This window comes from Anguilla anguilla, chromosome 12 (assembly GCF_013347855.1).
Source record: "Anguilla anguilla isolate fAngAng1 chromosome 12, fAngAng1.pri, whole genome shotgun sequence".
Classification (NCBI taxonomy): Eukaryota; Metazoa; Chordata; class Actinopteri; order Anguilliformes; family Anguillidae; genus Anguilla; species Anguilla anguilla.
This window is the reverse complement of record NC_049212.1, coordinates 33,653,445-33,671,264: the sequence shown is the minus strand read 5'-3', so window position 1 is coordinate 33,671,264 and position 17,820 is coordinate 33,653,445. Positions and strand designations below refer to the sequence as shown.

The 17,820-nt window shown below is 46.4% G+C and overlaps 2 protein-coding genes across 3 annotated transcripts in view; one reads left to right on the top strand and one right to left on the bottom strand.

Annotated features, from left to right (window-relative positions):
• Window positions 1-3,116, bottom strand: part of cog6 (component of oligomeric golgi complex 6) — a 39,202-nt gene extending 36,086 nt beyond the window's left edge. The window contains exons 1-4 of the mRNA XM_035386428.1: window positions 2,979-3,116; window positions 2,368-2,511; window positions 1,268-1,339; window positions 557-615 (exon numbers count right to left, since the gene is read on the bottom strand). Of these exons, the coding sequence (XP_035242319.1) occupies window positions 557-615; window positions 1,268-1,339; window positions 2,368-2,511; window positions 2,979-3,116 (413 nt within the window). The remainder of the gene's footprint in view (window positions 1-556; window positions 616-1,267; window positions 1,340-2,367; window positions 2,512-2,978) is intronic.
• A 1,769-nt stretch (window positions 3,117-4,885) lies between these two features.
• Window positions 4,886-17,820, top strand: part of LOC118208801 (LHFPL tetraspan subfamily member 6 protein) — a 57,621-nt gene continuing 44,686 nt past the window's right edge. Inside the window, exons 1-2 of one of the 2 annotated variants that reach the window (XM_035383686.1) lie at window positions 4,886-5,319; window positions 6,271-6,820. In XM_035383686.1, coding sequence (XP_035239577.1) covers window positions 6,436-6,820 — 385 coding nt within the window. In that variant the 5' untranslated portion in view covers window positions 4,886-5,319; window positions 6,271-6,435. Of the gene's footprint in view, window positions 5,320-5,438; window positions 5,610-6,270; window positions 6,821-17,820 lie in introns of those variants that run through there. The other variant, XM_035383688.1, reaches the window with a different exon arrangement.

Below are 17,820 nucleotides of genomic sequence, written 5' to 3'. Positions count from 1 at the left end.
GTCATGTAAGAATTTGAGTTTAAAGACATGTGGCTTCATTTTTTTTTACTTTGACTAAAGATCATCTGACAAAGCTTAGGACTTCCTTTTGTCATACTGTGAAGGGCAGAAGGAATTGGCTATTCTCTAACTCCCTACCCATTTAACTCTCTGTCTCAAACTCCCTACATCTTTAACTCTCTAACTCTCTTATGTCTCTAATTCTCCAATGTCTCTACCTCTCTAACGTCTCTAACTCTAACTCTCTACCTATCTAATGTCTCTAACTCCCTAACATCTCTAACTCCCTACCTCTCTAACATCTCTACATCTAACTGTCTACCTCACTAATGTCCCTAACTCCTTAACTCTCTAACTCTCTAATGTCTGAAACTCCCTACCCCTCTAATGCTCTAATGTCTCTAACTCTAACACTCTACCTCTATAAAGCCAAACTTGGAGGAATAAATTTACACTAAAAACACCTGAGCTTGGTTCGAGATGTCCTGCCAAGATACCGCACCGCACTGCCTGCCCCCTTCCTCTTTGCCTTTCCCCCAAAAGCACAGCCACTTACTTCTCTCCTTGCAGCTTGTTGGTTTTCACGATGAGGTCCTGCGTTTGCTCTTTGGCTGCCTGTGGGGCATAGAGGAGTGGAGCCTTAGTACACCAAGAGAGGGGAGACAGTACAGGCAGCTGAAGTCACCTTGGTGAGGCTTACAGTCCTCTGGAAAGTTGGCTTGTCATTTTGCAGTCTAGCAATAAGAGGACACAGGTGAATGAGCCTGAACACAGAGCAATGCATCCTGGGACTGTGGAAGACCAGACCACACAATCTGGCCAATGGAAGGCCAGATTTTTATTCATTTTTTAAATTTAAATTCTATTACATTATTTGGGAATGGTTGTGTATTGTTGCTGTATCATGTTTTTACAGTTTTTATTTAGTACTGCAACAACATCAGTTCCCCTAGTAGGGAGTAAACTGAACTGAACTGGAGTGGAGTGCTCTGATAACATGACACAGAGCTACGATGCCAAATCGGTGCCATTTCAATTTTCAGTGTGCCTTAAAATGGGCCCCATCGCTGCCTACAGCATGCACTCAAACTTGAGAAAGTCACTGTTGCTGCCACAAGATATAATGCATTTGTACACATGTATTATCACATTGTTGCACTGTGTGGATAGCTGTCAGGCAACAAAAGCAGGTCTGAGGTCACTCAAATTAAAATGCAGGTGACACTCAGTACATAACACAGCGGGTAAAAAATAATTCACACTGCACCTTTAGCCGGTTAGTCATCTCCTCGCAACATGAACTCATAGCTTGTACATCCTCATGCACGCTCTCGAGCTCCTGAAACGAGGCAAAAAGAAGAAGAGAACCCCACAACAACAGGGTTTAAAGGGTCACTGGGCTCTACTATATATAGGCTATATATATATATATATATATATATATATAACACAAATGCTTTTTTAAAAAATTATTATTTCTTCATTTATTTTTTATGTTGATATTACATTTACTACATATTACCTTTGTTGTACCAAAAAGATTGTACCAAAAAGGGACATTTTTTATAGCTATTACATTAATCTTGAAAACCTGTTTAAAATGCAGTGTTCCCATAATTTGTGCCAACACTGTTTGTTTGTGTGTGTGTGTCTGTGCGTGCGTGTGTGCCTGTGCGTCCAATAATGTAAGTCAAGTCAAATAAGCACAGCTCACAACTGGACATGTCACAACTAGATGCAAATGTACACAGAAACAAACCAAATTGTGTTCTGAGCGCTTACAGCTGCAATTGTAACCAGTTTAGGGCAATATATAATAATGTCAGGTCTATAACTGGGAACCTTGTTGCTCTATACTGGTAACCGTGAAATAAGTACATTTGGGAGACAAAGTAACCTATATTGAAAACAGGTGTTTGCACTCAGGTGAGGTTCCTAATTAAGCAACATCCCAGCATGCTCAGGTTGCGTATAAAAATGCTGGCTCAATTGCACGTTATTTCAGCCACGATTGCTGAAAAAAAGAGATCTGAGTGACCCTGGAAGACGGTGGTTGTTGGGACACGTTGTAGAAGCTTCAGTCCTTACTGCTGAAACTGCGTGTGCTTACGAGAAACAGTGAATAAGGTGACTCACATCGACCGGGCACTGGTTAGAGACGAAAGACAAAACTGACTAGCAACTCCTAATCAGTTGAATGAAAATATCAGGGCGCGAGCAGGCAGTTTCGAAAACAGTTGAGAATTTGAAAGGCATGCTATGGTCGGATTTCCTTATGTTTTAGAAGCTGCCTATACGTATGCCCTTAACAGTTAAGATTGGGTGGGCCGATAGGAGTATGATTCAGTTGGCTAGCAAAATCGTTACCTCTTTTACGTCTTTAAATATTCTCACAAACTCTTCATTGATGGAGAGGCTGCGACGCTCGATGTCACCGCGCAGGTTCCTGCGAGTCCGGAGACTGTTCTCGGTGAAGAACACCGACAGTGCTTTGAGGGCTTCGAGCATCTCCTGAAATGTCATTCAAACATCTGACGTTAGCTAGCAAGTTGCTGGCAGCGTATAAAGGACGCATAACATTTCTTTCCAAGTAATTGGCCATCCCGGTACACATTGGGGTAGAATAAAGATTACGCCTGCAAAATCAAGCCAAACTTGGTTATTAACGAACGACCAACTGGTTTACCTAATAACACATTTGAATGTCCCGTGTGTGCTAACCAGCACACTTGCTAGTTGTTCTGATGTACCCTGCCCCAATATCAAGCCATCTAGCAATGTTGACAGTTGTCGTTCGTTAGCTAGCAAACTACTAGGCGAACTCTCATAATGCTGCCAAGTCTGCTGCATTTCGCTAGCTTCATAGAGCAGTCTGTCAGCTTGCTTATCCAACTGACATTAGCAGTGGCTAGTAGCAGTATAGGATTTCCTACTTGCCGAGCTCGCTAGCATACCTAGTTAATAATAGCTAAACCAACCTTGTCATTGTCCAGTCTGGTTTCCAGAATCTTATTTAATTTTCTAGACAACGGGTTGTTGGGCTGCGGAGCTGCATTGCCACTACTGTGAATGAGAGTAGATGTGTCAGATGAATTTTCTGCTTTAGTGTCAGCCATGATCAACAGCTTCACACGTCAACAAGGAAACGATAACGTCCGTCTCTATAGTAGGTCCGCTTGGAAAAACGACCCGAAATAACAAGTTCCGGGCTTAGGAACAGACTCCTCATAATTATTAATGCGCGTTCGGTAATGCCCTAACTCTTGTCTTGATGTTTGTGTACATCAGTTTCCGTGCTGTTATTAATCGTGTCTTTCCACCTGTTGTATATCTTATTTAGAAAAATGTGAGGGCTTCAAACTCCCATCTTGACTCGTAGTATGGTACTTGATGATTTGTTTTTTTTCTCCAATTGTGTCGAACTTCAGATGTTGATTACCTTGGCATGTTTATATTCAGCTGCGCAACCCAAAAGTCAAACATTTAGGAAACACAGCCTGTTTATACGGCTTACTTTCATCTTGGTATTTTTTTTCTCTTTCAAAGGCACACTGCCAGTATTTAAAGCAAATATTTGTTTGGGATGCATGCATGTTTATTTGTTTGCCTCTGTAATCAACCATATGGAATCATGTAGGCCTATGTTCTTAAGAAAATAATAATAAACCTTACTGTAAGCCCTATGTGAATTGTCCACCTGTTTTTTTTTGTTTGTTTGTTTGGTTGGTTGGTTTTTGCTTGTTTGTTTATTTTGATAACCATGTTTTAACAATTTCATAATGGCAGTTTCTGTTTTCCCCAATACTTCCATTATTCAAGGAAAAATAATGTACAATCCTTAAAACTGTGTGTGTGTGTGTGTGTGTGTGTGTGTGTGTGTGTGTGTTATCACTCAATACTAATTCCTATCCAACTCTTCAACATAGCCCTGAGCTGTAAATACTGAAATAAAACCAGTCAGTAATCTTTAGGGGAGATTGTAAGGACATTTTAATTTTGGGTTAAATTAAATTAATGCCTGCAGATGTAATGTGATGGATGATAGTAGTGGGGGAATGATATCTGAAAGATGATTAGACGGGTGACAGAGTAACCCCAATAAATAATCATGAGTCTGACCTTGACTATGGAAGCATTGTCATTACATTACTGCAGTCGCTGATAATGCTATATTACACTGTGAGGCAATTTGATTCTGCAACTAGAGTAGACACTTGGAATTGGATGCCTCCTTTACCTCTGACCAGCATTTCTCATTGCTCTTATCTTAAATTGTGGGGATTTTTTCTGGTGGAATTTTAAATCTTTAGCTCATAAACATGAAGGGGATGGTATTTATCCCACTTGGCCCCCTGAAGATCTACATACTCTGTGCAATGATGTGAGTGACTGCTGTGGGCAAATTCGTAACACAAAGGTTCCAGAGATAAAGGTGAGAAAATATTCACTGTGATTCCACACGTTCTCAGGTACAAGGATTCACGCGAATCTATCACCACAATGTGCTAAAATGCTCGGTTTATGCGTAGCTGGGGAGCTTAGTGAATTCATCCCTAAATAATATTCTTTGGTTTTCTGAAAATGCACTGTAACATTTCTTTATGTATCATTTCCACTATATTCAAAATTTTGACTTTGTCAAATGGGCAAAAAATAGTTATTCTTTAGGGATGAAACAATGGTTCTAATGTGCCTTGAAGCTTTGAGAATACATTTTCATGGTAGGTATGGTCTTACACAGTCAGAACTTCAGAAGTGTCTTCTTAAAACGCAGATTGAAACAAACGATGTCAAGCAGCACATTGTTCGTTCACGCGCTCCTAAGCGCGCGCGCGCGTGTACATGCGTGCGTGCGTGCATCTGCCTGCGCTGCTGAAGCGACAGACCGGGACATTGAAACAGAAAGTCCAGCCCCTGGGTGGAGATTTAGTTGATTGATGGTCCCCTCGTGAGTATGGCGCACAGGCACAGTCGCCCCCTTGCAACCTCCCACTCTCACAAGCTCAAAGAATTTTGCGCGACGATTTCTATCCACTGGGTCGTCGGCAAAGATCGCTCTGTGCTGTTTACGGCTGATCACAATGGCATTAGCTGCTGTTGGATCCCATTGACTCTTAGAAAGAAGGAAAAGTGACGGAGAATTCTGGTCTGTAACTACTTCATTTTACAAAGTGCTCCGGATCGACTTTATTTTGATTCACGCATTCTTGGATTTTAAAAGTTCCCTTTCTCTCTTCCATGCTGCGACACTTTCGTTAAATGGGACATACAATCGAAGGATTCATTAAACAGCGGCATCAGTTGGAGACATATTAAGATGTAAGTTCTGCGAGTGTCAAGCTCCCAGGTATACTCGTTCACGGTACAGGCTCAGTTCACGTAGGCTATGCCAAGGCAGGGTTGGCTTTCGCGTCTTACTTGGGCATCCCCGTGTCATACTGCCGAGGAAGATAATGTGTAGTGATTGCGAAGTGTTAACTGTGCATTGAACAAGTTGGCTGGAATGCGTCAAATGTAGCATCCGTCCTTCGGTGGAATAATTATTTCAGTTTCACTTAATGAAGATCGCACAAACTTCGATATCCAGCCAGCAGGTTATTGGCGAAAGGGTATGCAGTAAGCATGTTTGCATTTTGTAACTTTTATTGCCACAATTTAAATTGGAGCACACGTTTAATTCAAGCATACAATTCTATAGAAATGTGTAGTATGCTTACAGTGACTGCTGCTACCAGCGGTGTATGGTTATATAAATTTCATTTTGGAGCGCATTCCCTGGTATTGTTTGATGTTTTGTGCGCGCGCGTGCGTGCGCATTTTGTTGGGAGGTTTTAGCTGTGGATTTCACGGACTAATTCCGCACACTTATGCGTTGGAGTTGTCTCCCATCAGCCTCTAAAAGACATTTCAGTGCCTGTGATTTTAGATGAGTTTTTGTATTTATGGCATATATGACTGGAATAATAATGATTTACCCCGTGCATTATTTTCTGTAGTTATCGCGCCAGTTTTGGCAGTCGATAACCAAAGATGAACAAATGTTTGTTTTCCATTTTTATTTTTATCTTTTTTTTTTTTTTTTTTCAAACTCGCTTGATTTCAGTTAGGTTGCATTTATGTGTTTACATCTTACATCTGACGTAGTTCCTTTCTGAAATAAAAAAAAAGTCTGCATTTCAATTTGGGGTGCAGTTTAAGTGCGCTTTTGTTTAATTTAATTATTCAGTTGCCTGACCAGCCATAAGATTAACTCTCGGTTTCTTTATTCAGGGGCCATCAGTCAGTGAGAAGGAGTGGAGTCCAACGGCGTGGATACAATTAAAGAAAAAAAAGCTCTTACAAAAGTGAAGAGGAAAGTTCTGGTGCAGAGTGAATATAGCCTGAAGCAGTGCCGGGCATTTCCAAAGCAAACTCTGAGAGAGTCCCTCTTCGGCGATGGCGTCGAGCCTGACCTGCGCGGGCGTGCTGTGGGCGCTACTGTCCTTCCTGTGCGCGGCGGCCTCCTGCGTGGGCTTCTTCATGCCCTACTGGCTGCTGGGCTCGCAGATGGACAAGCCGGTGTCCTTCGGAACGTTCCGGCGCTGCTCGTACCCGGTGCGGGACGAGGAGCGGCAGGCCACGGTCATGCTGGAGCAGTGCGGGCGCTACGCCACCTTCCAGGGCATCCCCAGCCTGGAGTGGCGCATCTGCACGGTGGTGACGGGCGTGGGCTGCGGCCTGCTGCTGCTGGTGGGCCTGACCGCGCTCATGGGCTGCTGCGTCTCCGACCTCATCTCCCGCACCATCGGCCGCGTCGCCGGGGGCATCCAGTTCGTCGGGGGTAAGTCAGAGCGCTCGGAGCGGCTTTTGGAGTTAGCACCCTTACCACCCTGCCCTCCTCCCCCCCTCTGGGTACAGACAGCGCAGAGAGAGAGTTTTCATTTCTGCCACCCCTCTGTTTCTGCAAAGCTTGCTTTGTTTGGGATCAGATTCTGTCACACAAAATGACCCTGTTGTACTGGGTAGAGTGAGTGATGTAATTCCCAACTCCAGACTCCAGACTCCAGCCCACAGAGTAGCAGGATATGCCTGGGAATACAGCATTCCCTTTCCCAGCCTGCTGGACCCAGGTGGGGGGGGGGGGGGTGGGGGGTGACATCACTGCTTGGAGCTGGGAGCTTGTTTGTTTGCTGTAAGCAGACATGTTCCCTCTCCCAGCTGGCTTCACAGGAGTGTTCTCCTCACTGTGGCGAGTTGGCCGTGGGGGGTAGGCGGTGGGAGGTGGTTGGGGGTGGCGGAGGACACAGCGGTGCTGCTGAGAGTTCGCGTGCTCCTCCATGACGCTTCAAGGGCCGCCCCTGCCCCCCTCATTGCATGGAGACAGGAACGCACACACGGCGTTCTGCCACTCTGCCAATAGCCAGTCATGAGCGCAGCTGCTGGAGACCAGAGCAAATCGCTGTTTACAAGGGGGACTTTTTCCCTTTTCTTTTTCCTGTTTTTAACCAACCAGTGCACTCCAGGTCCATTTTTAAGATGGCTGGACTGTTATGATTGTACCAATGTTACCATCCCATTTTCTGTGTTATGTTTGGTGGCATGGGAGTCGTGGATGTGACCAACTTGGGGGATGGGGGGGGGGGGGCTGAGTTTGGGTGATCTCACGTATTGGCTTCGCATGAGGGGACCGGAGGGACGGGAGAGGCAGGAGGGTGGCGGGCCGCTGGGACTGGTGGGAGAATCAGTTTAAGCTGCTGAGGGTAAGGCACACTGCCTCCCCCATGTCTGCGCTTTCATCCCAGCCTGTCTGTTACATCGCAAAGTCTTTGGCCGCGATGCTGGGGAACAGGATCCAATCCCACAGCAAGCTTTGCTTGTAATGATGAAATCAGTGTTGTGTAGGAAAGAGTAGCTGAATCTGGATGTTACTGACAGTGATAAAGTGTAGAGCAAAGCTGGAGAAATGGTGGAAAAAATACTCCTCTTTACCTTTTGACCCCAAACACAAGACACATGCTGCTAGACAGTACACACACACACACACACACACACAGGGGTGACTGGTACTAGCTCAGAGGGCTGGTGTGGTTCTAGGCCGGAGGAGGTAATCTTTCGTGACACAAGGGAGCTGTTCTGCCCTCTGCTCCTTCTCCCCCTTTGTGCCATGGGAACCAAGAGCAGAAGAGGAGGAGGTGGATATGGAGGAGGTGGAGGTAGGGACAAAACTATAAGAAAAGGAGAAAAAGAAAGTTGCGGATGGAGGGAAGAATCTGGAGTGGGCTGGGGAAATGAACGGGATAATGAATGAGGGAAGGAAGAAGAGACGAAAACAAGGGAATGAAAGAAACAGGCATGCCGGAAGAGTGCAGGAGGAGAGGGGGACAGGGCGAGAGAGAGAGACGGGGGGGGGGGTGAAACCCTGTGCTTAATTGTCTGAGAGCTTCAGTCCTCTGCTATTGTGCCTTTGCCTCTTTTATTTCTGAGCATTAATGAGGGGTTCAGCGGGGGCCGCGGGGGCCACGGAGGCCAGGGTGCCTCAAAAGGCTGACAGTGCTGTCCTGCCCCCCCGCCCCCCCGCGCCCCTCGACCCCCCTTCGTTTATCCATGCTCTCTCCTCTGATTACTGCCTGTGCCTGTTTCCCACTGTGCTGGCTGGGCCCAGCTGATACAGCTCCGCTGGGCTTCACACGGTCTTCCCAGAGACGGGAGCTCCAGGTTCAGAAAGTAAAAGTCCGCCCCAGTATTTTGTTCCAATTACCTGGATTTGCTAATTAGCGCTGTTCCTCAGCCGGGAGGTAGGAGTAATTAGTGAAATCAGCTGGCCGAATTCACGGGTGGGAAAAAACTCATGGCCGGATGCTCTGTGTGATTTTGTCTCATTCTATCGGGCTTTCCACCTCTGTGCATTTCCAACGGTTAAACCTGTTGGGTGCTGCTGCCTCGATACAACCAATCAAACGTGACACGAGTGACAGAGCTATCAGTACGAAAGAGGTTTCGGTCAATATTCCATAAAGTGTACAACTATTTGCAGAACTTAGCTGTCGGTTTTGTGACTGAAACATCTAAATTGATCAGTGACATTTGTTTGGTCTTTGTCAAATTCTAAGCCTCGTCCGTTCTGCTAATGTGCATTTGACAGCTGCAGCAGTGGATATCATGTAAAGTACAAGGTGTGGTGTGCCCTTGTGCTTTTACATTTCCTCCTCTCCACAGGAGATCAATACAAAGTTTTCATCTCGTGAGCTTGGTATTCTCGTAACAGCACAGTTCCATCAGCTGGGATTTTCTTGTGTTTTTTTGTAGATAGAAAAAAAAATTGCTTGATTAAATGAAACATTGTTATGAATATTTTAAAATATTTTTAAAAATATGTAAAATAAGACCCCGAGCTCCAATGATGAGGTGTGCTGACAAATGGGGAGAGAGGGAACTGGAGAGAGAGAGAGAAAGGGAGAATGACATTTTGCAAGATGAGCGTGATGAGTGAAAGAAATAATTAATGACCACTTTCGGGACAACACCATTTCCTGCCATTAGTAAATGAGTTAATGAGCGCGTGTTTGTCGTTGGCTGCGTACGAATGCTTTTTTCCTGCTGGGTAAGGATGCGCTGCGCAGCGGGTAGATGGGTGTAAATTGTCAGCGGCCTTACTGGGGGTGGGCTCGGTAATGAGGTCAAAGGTTATCTGACCCAAGCGTGTAGTGGAAGAGACCTGCTGTGATGGAGTTTGGGCTTAGCCAATGAGTCAATGTCGGATTTTCTTCCCCTCTTTCTTACTCCGGAGTGGCCGGTCGTGGTCTTCGGCAACGAGGCTCTGCGGCCTGTTCTTGATTCAGCAGAGCGCAGAGACGCGTGTGATGTCAGCCCCCGCTTCTTGCCCCTGCTGCGGTCCACTGGCTGGACAGCGAGCGCTCGATCCACCAGCAGGGGTCGCTAGTGAACGATGAGACGCTGTAACCTCGGCCGGTGCTCGGTTTGGTCTTTCAGACTGGGCTACAGCCAGTAATGGCACGGGTGACTCCGGACCCTGTAGATCCAGCGGATATAGTTTGGCTGAAGTGGCAGGACGTTGACACGGAACCAATAAGATTTGAGCTTTGGGCCTTGTGAGGGCAGAGAATGTTCTGGGCCGAATGTCTCATCTTGTTAATTTACGGAGGTTCATATGCTGAAGGTACAGTGTGCTTGTGCATCGGAGGGTGGAATATGAGGGTGGAATATGATCTCCCAATGAGAAACAGGGGAGTCGGTGACTCTGACCTTGTGTTCCGTCTGAGCGCTGAAAAGGGAAAATAAAGGATAAGATGGTTGCCATGGAAAGACTTGGGTTCAGAGCAGAAGCGCTGACCTTATCCTTCACAAGCTACAAACTCATCTTGGATCTGAGAGAAAGCAGAAAAGAAGCTGGGTGCTCTTGTTGAAAATGTATAGAGAAGTGCAATATTAAAGCAAAAACTAATTCCAGGCACAGAAAAGGAAGGAAAATAAATTAAATAATAAGGCCTTTATAAATTAAAAGGCCTTTATTGTAATGCTATAATGTTTTTTTTTAAAAGCCAGGACACGAGAAAAGCCACCGTGTTTTGACCACAGCTGATCTTTGATCTTCCCTCCTTTTCTGAGAAGCTGTATGAATACAGGCGCTGCAGCTGTGTATTTGATCTCAGGTACATGTCGTAGGTAGGTGTGACATCACTCGCGCTTGTTTGATATCAGCCCGGCGGGTCCTTTACTTTTGACTTTGCAGTCCTAGCCGTGGGCGTCCCAGTGCAATAAAGGGGGCGTGTGGAGCATGAGACAGCATTCACAGCACTGTCTGCTGTCTGCATTATGTTCCTATGTGGGCTGTGTCCTGGCCTGTGCTGACAGGGTCAGCCTGCAAGAGGGAGCCCCCCCCCCCCCCCCGAAATAATAAGTATCGCCCGCGAGGTTCAGCGGGGCTTTGACCTGTGGGCTGTGAGCTCCCCTCCCTCGCCGGTCAAGCGGCTCTCAGACGGTTCACGACTTTGTGAACTTTGAGCGCCCTGCCGGGACTCAGCCGCGAACGCCCCAAAAAAAGACGGGCGCGGTTCAGGCCCAGGATGTCACCCCCACGTTTCCAGGGGGGACCTGTCCTGGGCGGAGATGATGGATTGCGGAGTTCTGCGGTGTGGGAATTCGGGCGGGGCTCGGTGCAGACCCCTTTGATTGTGTCCTGTGTCGTGCGTCTGCCGTGGGCTGGAGGGAAGAGAACTGAGCGATGGTGCTTCAGCCCCAGCGATGTTCACTCCTGTCTCCGTGGGGAGCCACAGGGATCTTCCGCTTTCTGATTTCACCTTAAAATCAGCAACTGGTTCGCACCCAAGAAACGGGGGGGGGGGGGGGGGGGGGTTCGTAAAGTGTATTAACTGACCAAATAATTGCTGGGTGACCATTGAAACTTGCACACCCTGCAGCTCTCCAATGGTAAGAGTGAATTGAACTGCTGTAGCCTGTGCTCTAGACTAGGGGTGTCCGATCTTGTATGAAAAGGGCCAATGTGGGCAGAGATTTTTTGTTTTAGCCCAGAACCATGCCACCTTATCCAAATAATTAACCAATTATGGTCTTCAATCAAGACCTAGATAAGTAGAATCACGTGTCTCAGAGCTGGGCCAAAACAAAAACCTGCCCCGGCACGACCTCTTTTCAGAAAAGACTGGACACCTGTGCTCCATACACTAAATACAGGGGACTGGTGGAGGGGGGTTGTCCCATTTGAATCCTCACTTTCCCTTGCCTGACTGACACACTAGAGAAGAAGACCCTGTCGGATCTGTCAGAATGACCCCTTCTTCACGAACACTGGGAGGGTGGTTTAGAGGGGGGGGTTGGTGTTGCTTGATAAGCAGCCAGTGTCCCGTCAACTGTCATTGAGACTGACTGAGAATACAGAGCAGGTACAGAGGACTAAGACAGCTGTCAGCTAGAGTCTTATATCTTTCTCATGGAAGCGTTTGTTTCAGTTCCCATTGTTAATTCATTAGCAAACTCAGTTAATTAAAGGGTTGTTTTGGGCTAAGTGGATGGTTGGATAATTTGGCCAGATAAGTTGGCTTCAAAGTTAGAGCCAATACAAAAACACTGCTGAAAGCAGAGGGCTTTCCAGGTGGTTCCAATGGGTAAACAGGTGACTTGTTTTGCAACTTTTTCCAGCGGTTGGTTTTGCTTCTCCCATACCTCTGTGGCCAGCCTGTTGGATGTTAAACTCTGATTCTTGGATGTTAGAATCACTTTAGGACAATGATTCAAATGAGTGTAACTTTAGCTATTATAAAAGTGGATGTGTAGGCAATCTGTTGTACTGCAGGCTAAGCAACATTTTAGCAGAAACTGGTAGGCAGAACTGTTAGCATTTATTATCTTTGATAAGTAATGTAAGCTTTCTTTTGTAACTAAACATTCTTTCTGTTAATGAGACATATGCTTTATTGTGTGAGTACTTTTCTCGGTAAATGTATGCTATTTGTTGAAAATGTCTTGCTTCAGTGCTCACTTGTTTTGTTTTTTTTAATTCTGCATTTTTTACATTTGGTCCAACTCCAAATGTTCATTTGAATTGCTCTTATGAAAATGATTAAATGGAGAATTGCAAAGCAGAGCCTATTGTTTGGGAGTAAAGCACAAGCCTTTCAAAGTCATTGTTTCATAGTAACAGCTCTCACTGGCAAAGAAAGCCAAAGACCTATTAATAAATAAAATTGGGCCTAAGAAGGAGGTCACTGTTTTGATCTGTTTTGGTCTGTTTACTTAGGAGCCTTCTGTTTAAATCCCTTCTGTTGATGTTCATAAAATTTGCTGTTTACTTGAAGTGTTGAAATATAGCCCACCCTGCAAAACTTTAATTTAGTGTTTTCTTTAAAAATATGATTTAAAAAAAATGTTGTGATTTGAACTAATTGCAACTCCAGTCTGATACTTGCAGGTCCTTAGGTCTTATTTGGGCACAAAATCTAGATATAGGCATATGCATGATTCTAGATATGTGTATGTGTGTGTGTGTCTGCGTGTCTGCACATCTGGTTCAAAAGTAGCCCTGTGTATGGGGGTTGTGGAATACAGGAACTGTACCGTCACGTATGTGCATACACTTTTTATTTTCCCTACACTATATCAATATGATATAGGCCTAGCTTTAAGGGTGTATCCTCTTTTATGAAGAGGAGGAGGATCTTGGAAGTTCCGGCATCCTGTCGGAATGTCGGAATCATAGTTCTGGAACGTGTTGCGAAGATTCCTTCGTCCTGAGCGCGGCTGTGGAGCGTTCCCTTTGTCCCGCGAATGTTCATTGTTTTCCGAGCGCTTATCACGCGTGTCCTCTAAGACGGACGCGTTTGAAAATCGCGTTAGGGGGGTGTGCGCATCACGCGAGGCTTAACGAGCGCCGCTCGGCTTCCATCTGAAGATGACATCAGCCCGCGGTCCCCGTCCGCAAAATGAGCTCCATTCATAGGGGATGTGCTGGGTAATGAGATCAGGCTTAAATAAGGCTCCTGCTACGATTTTTTTAACGTTTCCTTTCAGACCCGATGCTGATGAACGATTATCGTATTTGTGCCGTTTCTCTTTCATGTCTATATTTAGAAGGAGGGTCGTTGGGTCGAAGGGAAATATTTTGGGTCGCGCGTGCTCCTCCCAGAACATTCATTTGTTTTTTTTTTAATCAAATATCTTCTCTCATCTGTTTCAGTGGCTTTGCTGTGTTAGCATGTCGTGCATTTCATTGGCACTCAAACTTCAAACATCTACAGGAACTGAACGTGGTGTATTAGAGCCATGTGTAGTCAGTTTCTCTCGGTTTTTGGTCTTTATTTTATCTTATTTTTATTCTAGTTTAATGAATTGACTATGATGTTTTAATAAAGAGGCATCAAAGTCAAAGTCAAGTCTCTCTCACTCATTTCTCTCTCTCTCTCTCTCTCTCTCTCTCTCTCTGTCTCTCTCAGCATTGCTCTTTTCCCCTCCCTTTCACTTTCTGTGCCCCTCAAGCTGCTCCTATCTAGAGAGACTTATCCATTTGCACAGCATTCATTTATACAGCTGGATATATACCTAAGAAGCCCTGCATAACCACTTTACTCAATGGTACAAGCTCTGGGTTACAAACCACTCTACCATACCACTTCCCTCTCCTATTCTTTCTTCCTCTCAACCTCCTTCCATCTCTCCCTGTGCAGCTGTGACAGGATGGAGAGAAGGAAAGAGTACCCAGTTCCCTAACCACCTTACTACCCTGCTTCCCTCTCCCCTTTCTCCCTCTTTTTCTTTTCCTCCCTCTGTCTCTGACTGAACAAAGTGACAGAGCGAGAGGGAAATGAACGAATGAATGAGACATTGCATATCACTGACACTTTCCCAGATGCTCAAAGTGCTTTGCAGTGATGAGGGGGAACTCACCTCACCCACCAGCAGTGTGTAGCACTGTATGGCACATGACAGCCATTTTGCACTATAACGCTCACCACACATTAGCTAAGGTGGAGAGGGAGATCATTTTTTGTTGTTTCATACAAGATCAAATCAGAGGATGATTAGGTGGCAGGTTGAGAGAGTCAGGTTGGGAAGTTAGCCTGGACACCAGGGAACCCCCCTTACTCTTTGCGATAAGTGTCGTGGGGTCATTAAAGGGAGAGAGAAAGAGATAGAGAGGGAGGGAGGGAGAGAGAGAGAGAATGAGAGAGAAAGCAATGCTCAGCGACCCGGGAAGAGGGCCCGTTCAGGCTCCGGCGCTGCAGGGAACGCGAGTCGGAAATCCCGGCTTCAGAGGGGAATTATCGCAGCCAAACAGGAAGTCTAGACCCAGAGCGGACGGACAGCGAAAGTTATTCCGGCCGCTTTGTCCTTTAAGTCTTTTGTTTTCATAGCTGTAGCAGCTGACGCACTGTTTACCCGGATTTCTCTTTCTCTTCTCTGAAGCTCGCTCTCTTTTTTTTTTCTTTCTTTTTTTTGCAGCGTGTGCCTGCAGCCTGGAGGTGCTTTGTAGCTTTATGAAAACAACATGAAAGGGGGGGGGGGGAAAGAGAGAAGTAGCCAAATTACTTGGGTGACTATAAATTAGAGCTGAGGGTGGTGCTCTTTTGTCTGGGGGAGTTTGAAAGTGGGATCGCAACAACACAGGCTTTTTGTGGCTGCTTTGTCCCGAGCTGGTAACATAAGCTGGTTCGTGACACCTGAGAACACCCGGGAGGACCTCAAAGCAGGTGAATCTATGAACGCAGCAAATATACTTTTTTTTCCTTCTTTCTTGCTGACAGGAGCGTTGGGTTTTTGCATTCCTTTGTTACGGCTGGCTCTGCACTGACATACACACAGTTCAAATGGAGTGGGGAGGGGGCATGTTGGGCTATAGCAGTGAATCTTCACTGAATATGCAGACTGTACAAACAGCAAGGAAAACTTTTATCAACAGTGACCTCACTCTGACACAAGCTGTTGCCCATGAACAGTAATAAAAACACCTCCTATTAGTGGAGACCCCACTATGTCACACAAACTGTTGGTAACAGTGAGAACAGCACCTCACTCACACATTGACAGTGACTCTTTACTGGACACACTCAGTGTGCAAACAGGAAGTAAAAACCCTCATTCTTATTAGCAGCCACTTCAGTGTGACGTTTGAAAACAGCTCGGATGGAGCCAGGGAATCACAGCGCTGCTCCAGCAGCCGATGGAACGGCAGCTCTTCCCACTGCCGCTCTGTGAGTTTCGGCGGTGAAAAACGGTTCGGTCACGGCCTCGTTTGTGTCGGGACAGCTGAGGGAGGGAGGGAGGGAGGGAGGGAGGGTTGCCCTTTCATGTGGGATCCCAGCGACTCTTCAGGCTCCGCTTTGGGCTAAGCGGAGGCAGGCCTTTAATCACCTGCAGAGAGAAAAAAAAAATCCCTTTATTAGATCGCGCCCGAAACCAGACGAACAAGCCGCTCTTTCTTATCTGGTGTCTGCTTGAGGGGAATGGGGGAAGCCCAGCGCCTCATTGCCCAGGGGAAATCTCCTATCGTTTAGCACTGTCTTACTTAAAATGAGCTTGGATAAAGCACATTAGCCAAGAGGATGGAAGCTGGAAGGGTGGAAGGGTGTTGCGGGTTCACGCTGGAGTCTGTGTTAAACATGCACAGCCACATGCGACTGGAGCAGTTGATCACACAGTTAACTGACTTCACTCAGGTTCAAATTGGGTGCTGATTTTAAGGTGAAAACAAAAACCAGCAGAGCTTGTGGCTCTGCAGGACCAGGTTTTGCAGTCCCCTGCTGGAGAGAGTGTTAGAATGTTGAATGTGCCAGACGTTGTTGTTGTGGATTTTGGGGATAACCTGGCTCTTAAAATGGGTTCCTGCACACTGAAGGTCACCTTGGGGCTACTGGCCAAGACACGGATGAATAAATGAATATTAATTCTCATTTTCACTTGCATGCCTTGTACAGGGTTTTAAAAAATGTGTTTTAAAGTCACACTCCATCAGTGGTGTTTTTTCTCCCCCCCCCCCCCCCCCCCCCCCCCGCCCCACCGCTGCTCCTGTTGTTGCGTGACCTGGCGGTTTAAACCCTTCCTCAGAAGGAGCCAGTCAGCAGCTTTGCAGGCTGACCCAGAAAGGTGCGCCAGACGCCGTTTCTGCTCTGGAATCACAGCGCCAGTCACGGCTATTGTGAATTCATTATCAGGGGTGAGCTTCGGTTTTGGTGTCGTGTGACGGACTCTGGAAAACAGAGCATCTCCGTCCTTGCCCTTTGCCCCCCATCCCCCCACCCCTCCTTGTGTGCTTTCTCCAGGCAGGCAGCTGGAGTTAACAGCCCCGCTTCCCAAACAGGGCAGAGAGAAGCTACTTAAACTACTGAAACACCTGGTGGTGGTGGTGGACAGTGCAGGGAGACAGTGTGTCCTTTTGAAGACTTTTTTGCCACGGATTACTGATATAGTACAATACAGTCGCAGTGGACTTCTGGAAGCAAGAGAATCTCCTGTTACTGACTAGAACCTCCTGTTACTGACCAGAACTTCCTGCTTCTGGCCAGAACTTCCTGTTACTGAACAGACCCTCCTTTTAAGGCAAAGAGGGGACTGAAGGGAAGCAGGAGCTGGACATCTGGTTAGTCTATAAGATGTGTGATGCTGTACGCCCACAGGGCAGCGTTTGGGTCAGAGAGCGGGACGGGGAGACGTAGGAATTTGAGTTTGGGTGTTGTGGGGACCACTGGCCACCGAATGGAGCACGTTGCCTTGAAACGTAAACCCAGGCTGAGTCTATTTTCGGCGTGTTGAAGCGATGTTTTGTACACCAAGTGTCGTCAAGGCAGCAGCACTGTGCCTGTCACTGAAGTGCTGTAATTTATAACATCTTCTTATGCAATGGCGTAAATGTACTGTAAGCCCGGACATGTACTGTAAGCTACTGGGTTTTCGGATCATTTAGCACGTTTTATTGAGTGTGTAATGCTACCGTTGACTGGGCTGTGGCTTTCGAAGTCATCAAACGCACAATTCTCCCTTTCTGCGGGAAATGAGCAGCACGTGCTATATATGGCAATGCCATAGACAGAGAGGGGGCCGTGTGCTCAACACCGATAACACTGGGAGAAGAGCGTTATCAGGAACAGTAGCTGTGATTGGTCCATGATGCAGAGTGCATTGGGGTCAATCGGTTTCAGGAGAGACGCCTGTTTTAGCTGACCTGTGGTGACCAGGGAGTGCTAAGCCTTGGGTGGCCTGGTGCGGTGTGGGACGGGCTTGGGTGATAAGGTTTGGGACTGCTGGGGAAAGGTTTGGGTTATTATAGCAGAGACTGTTAGAAGCATGGGGCTTGGTACGTATCTCATGTCTTTG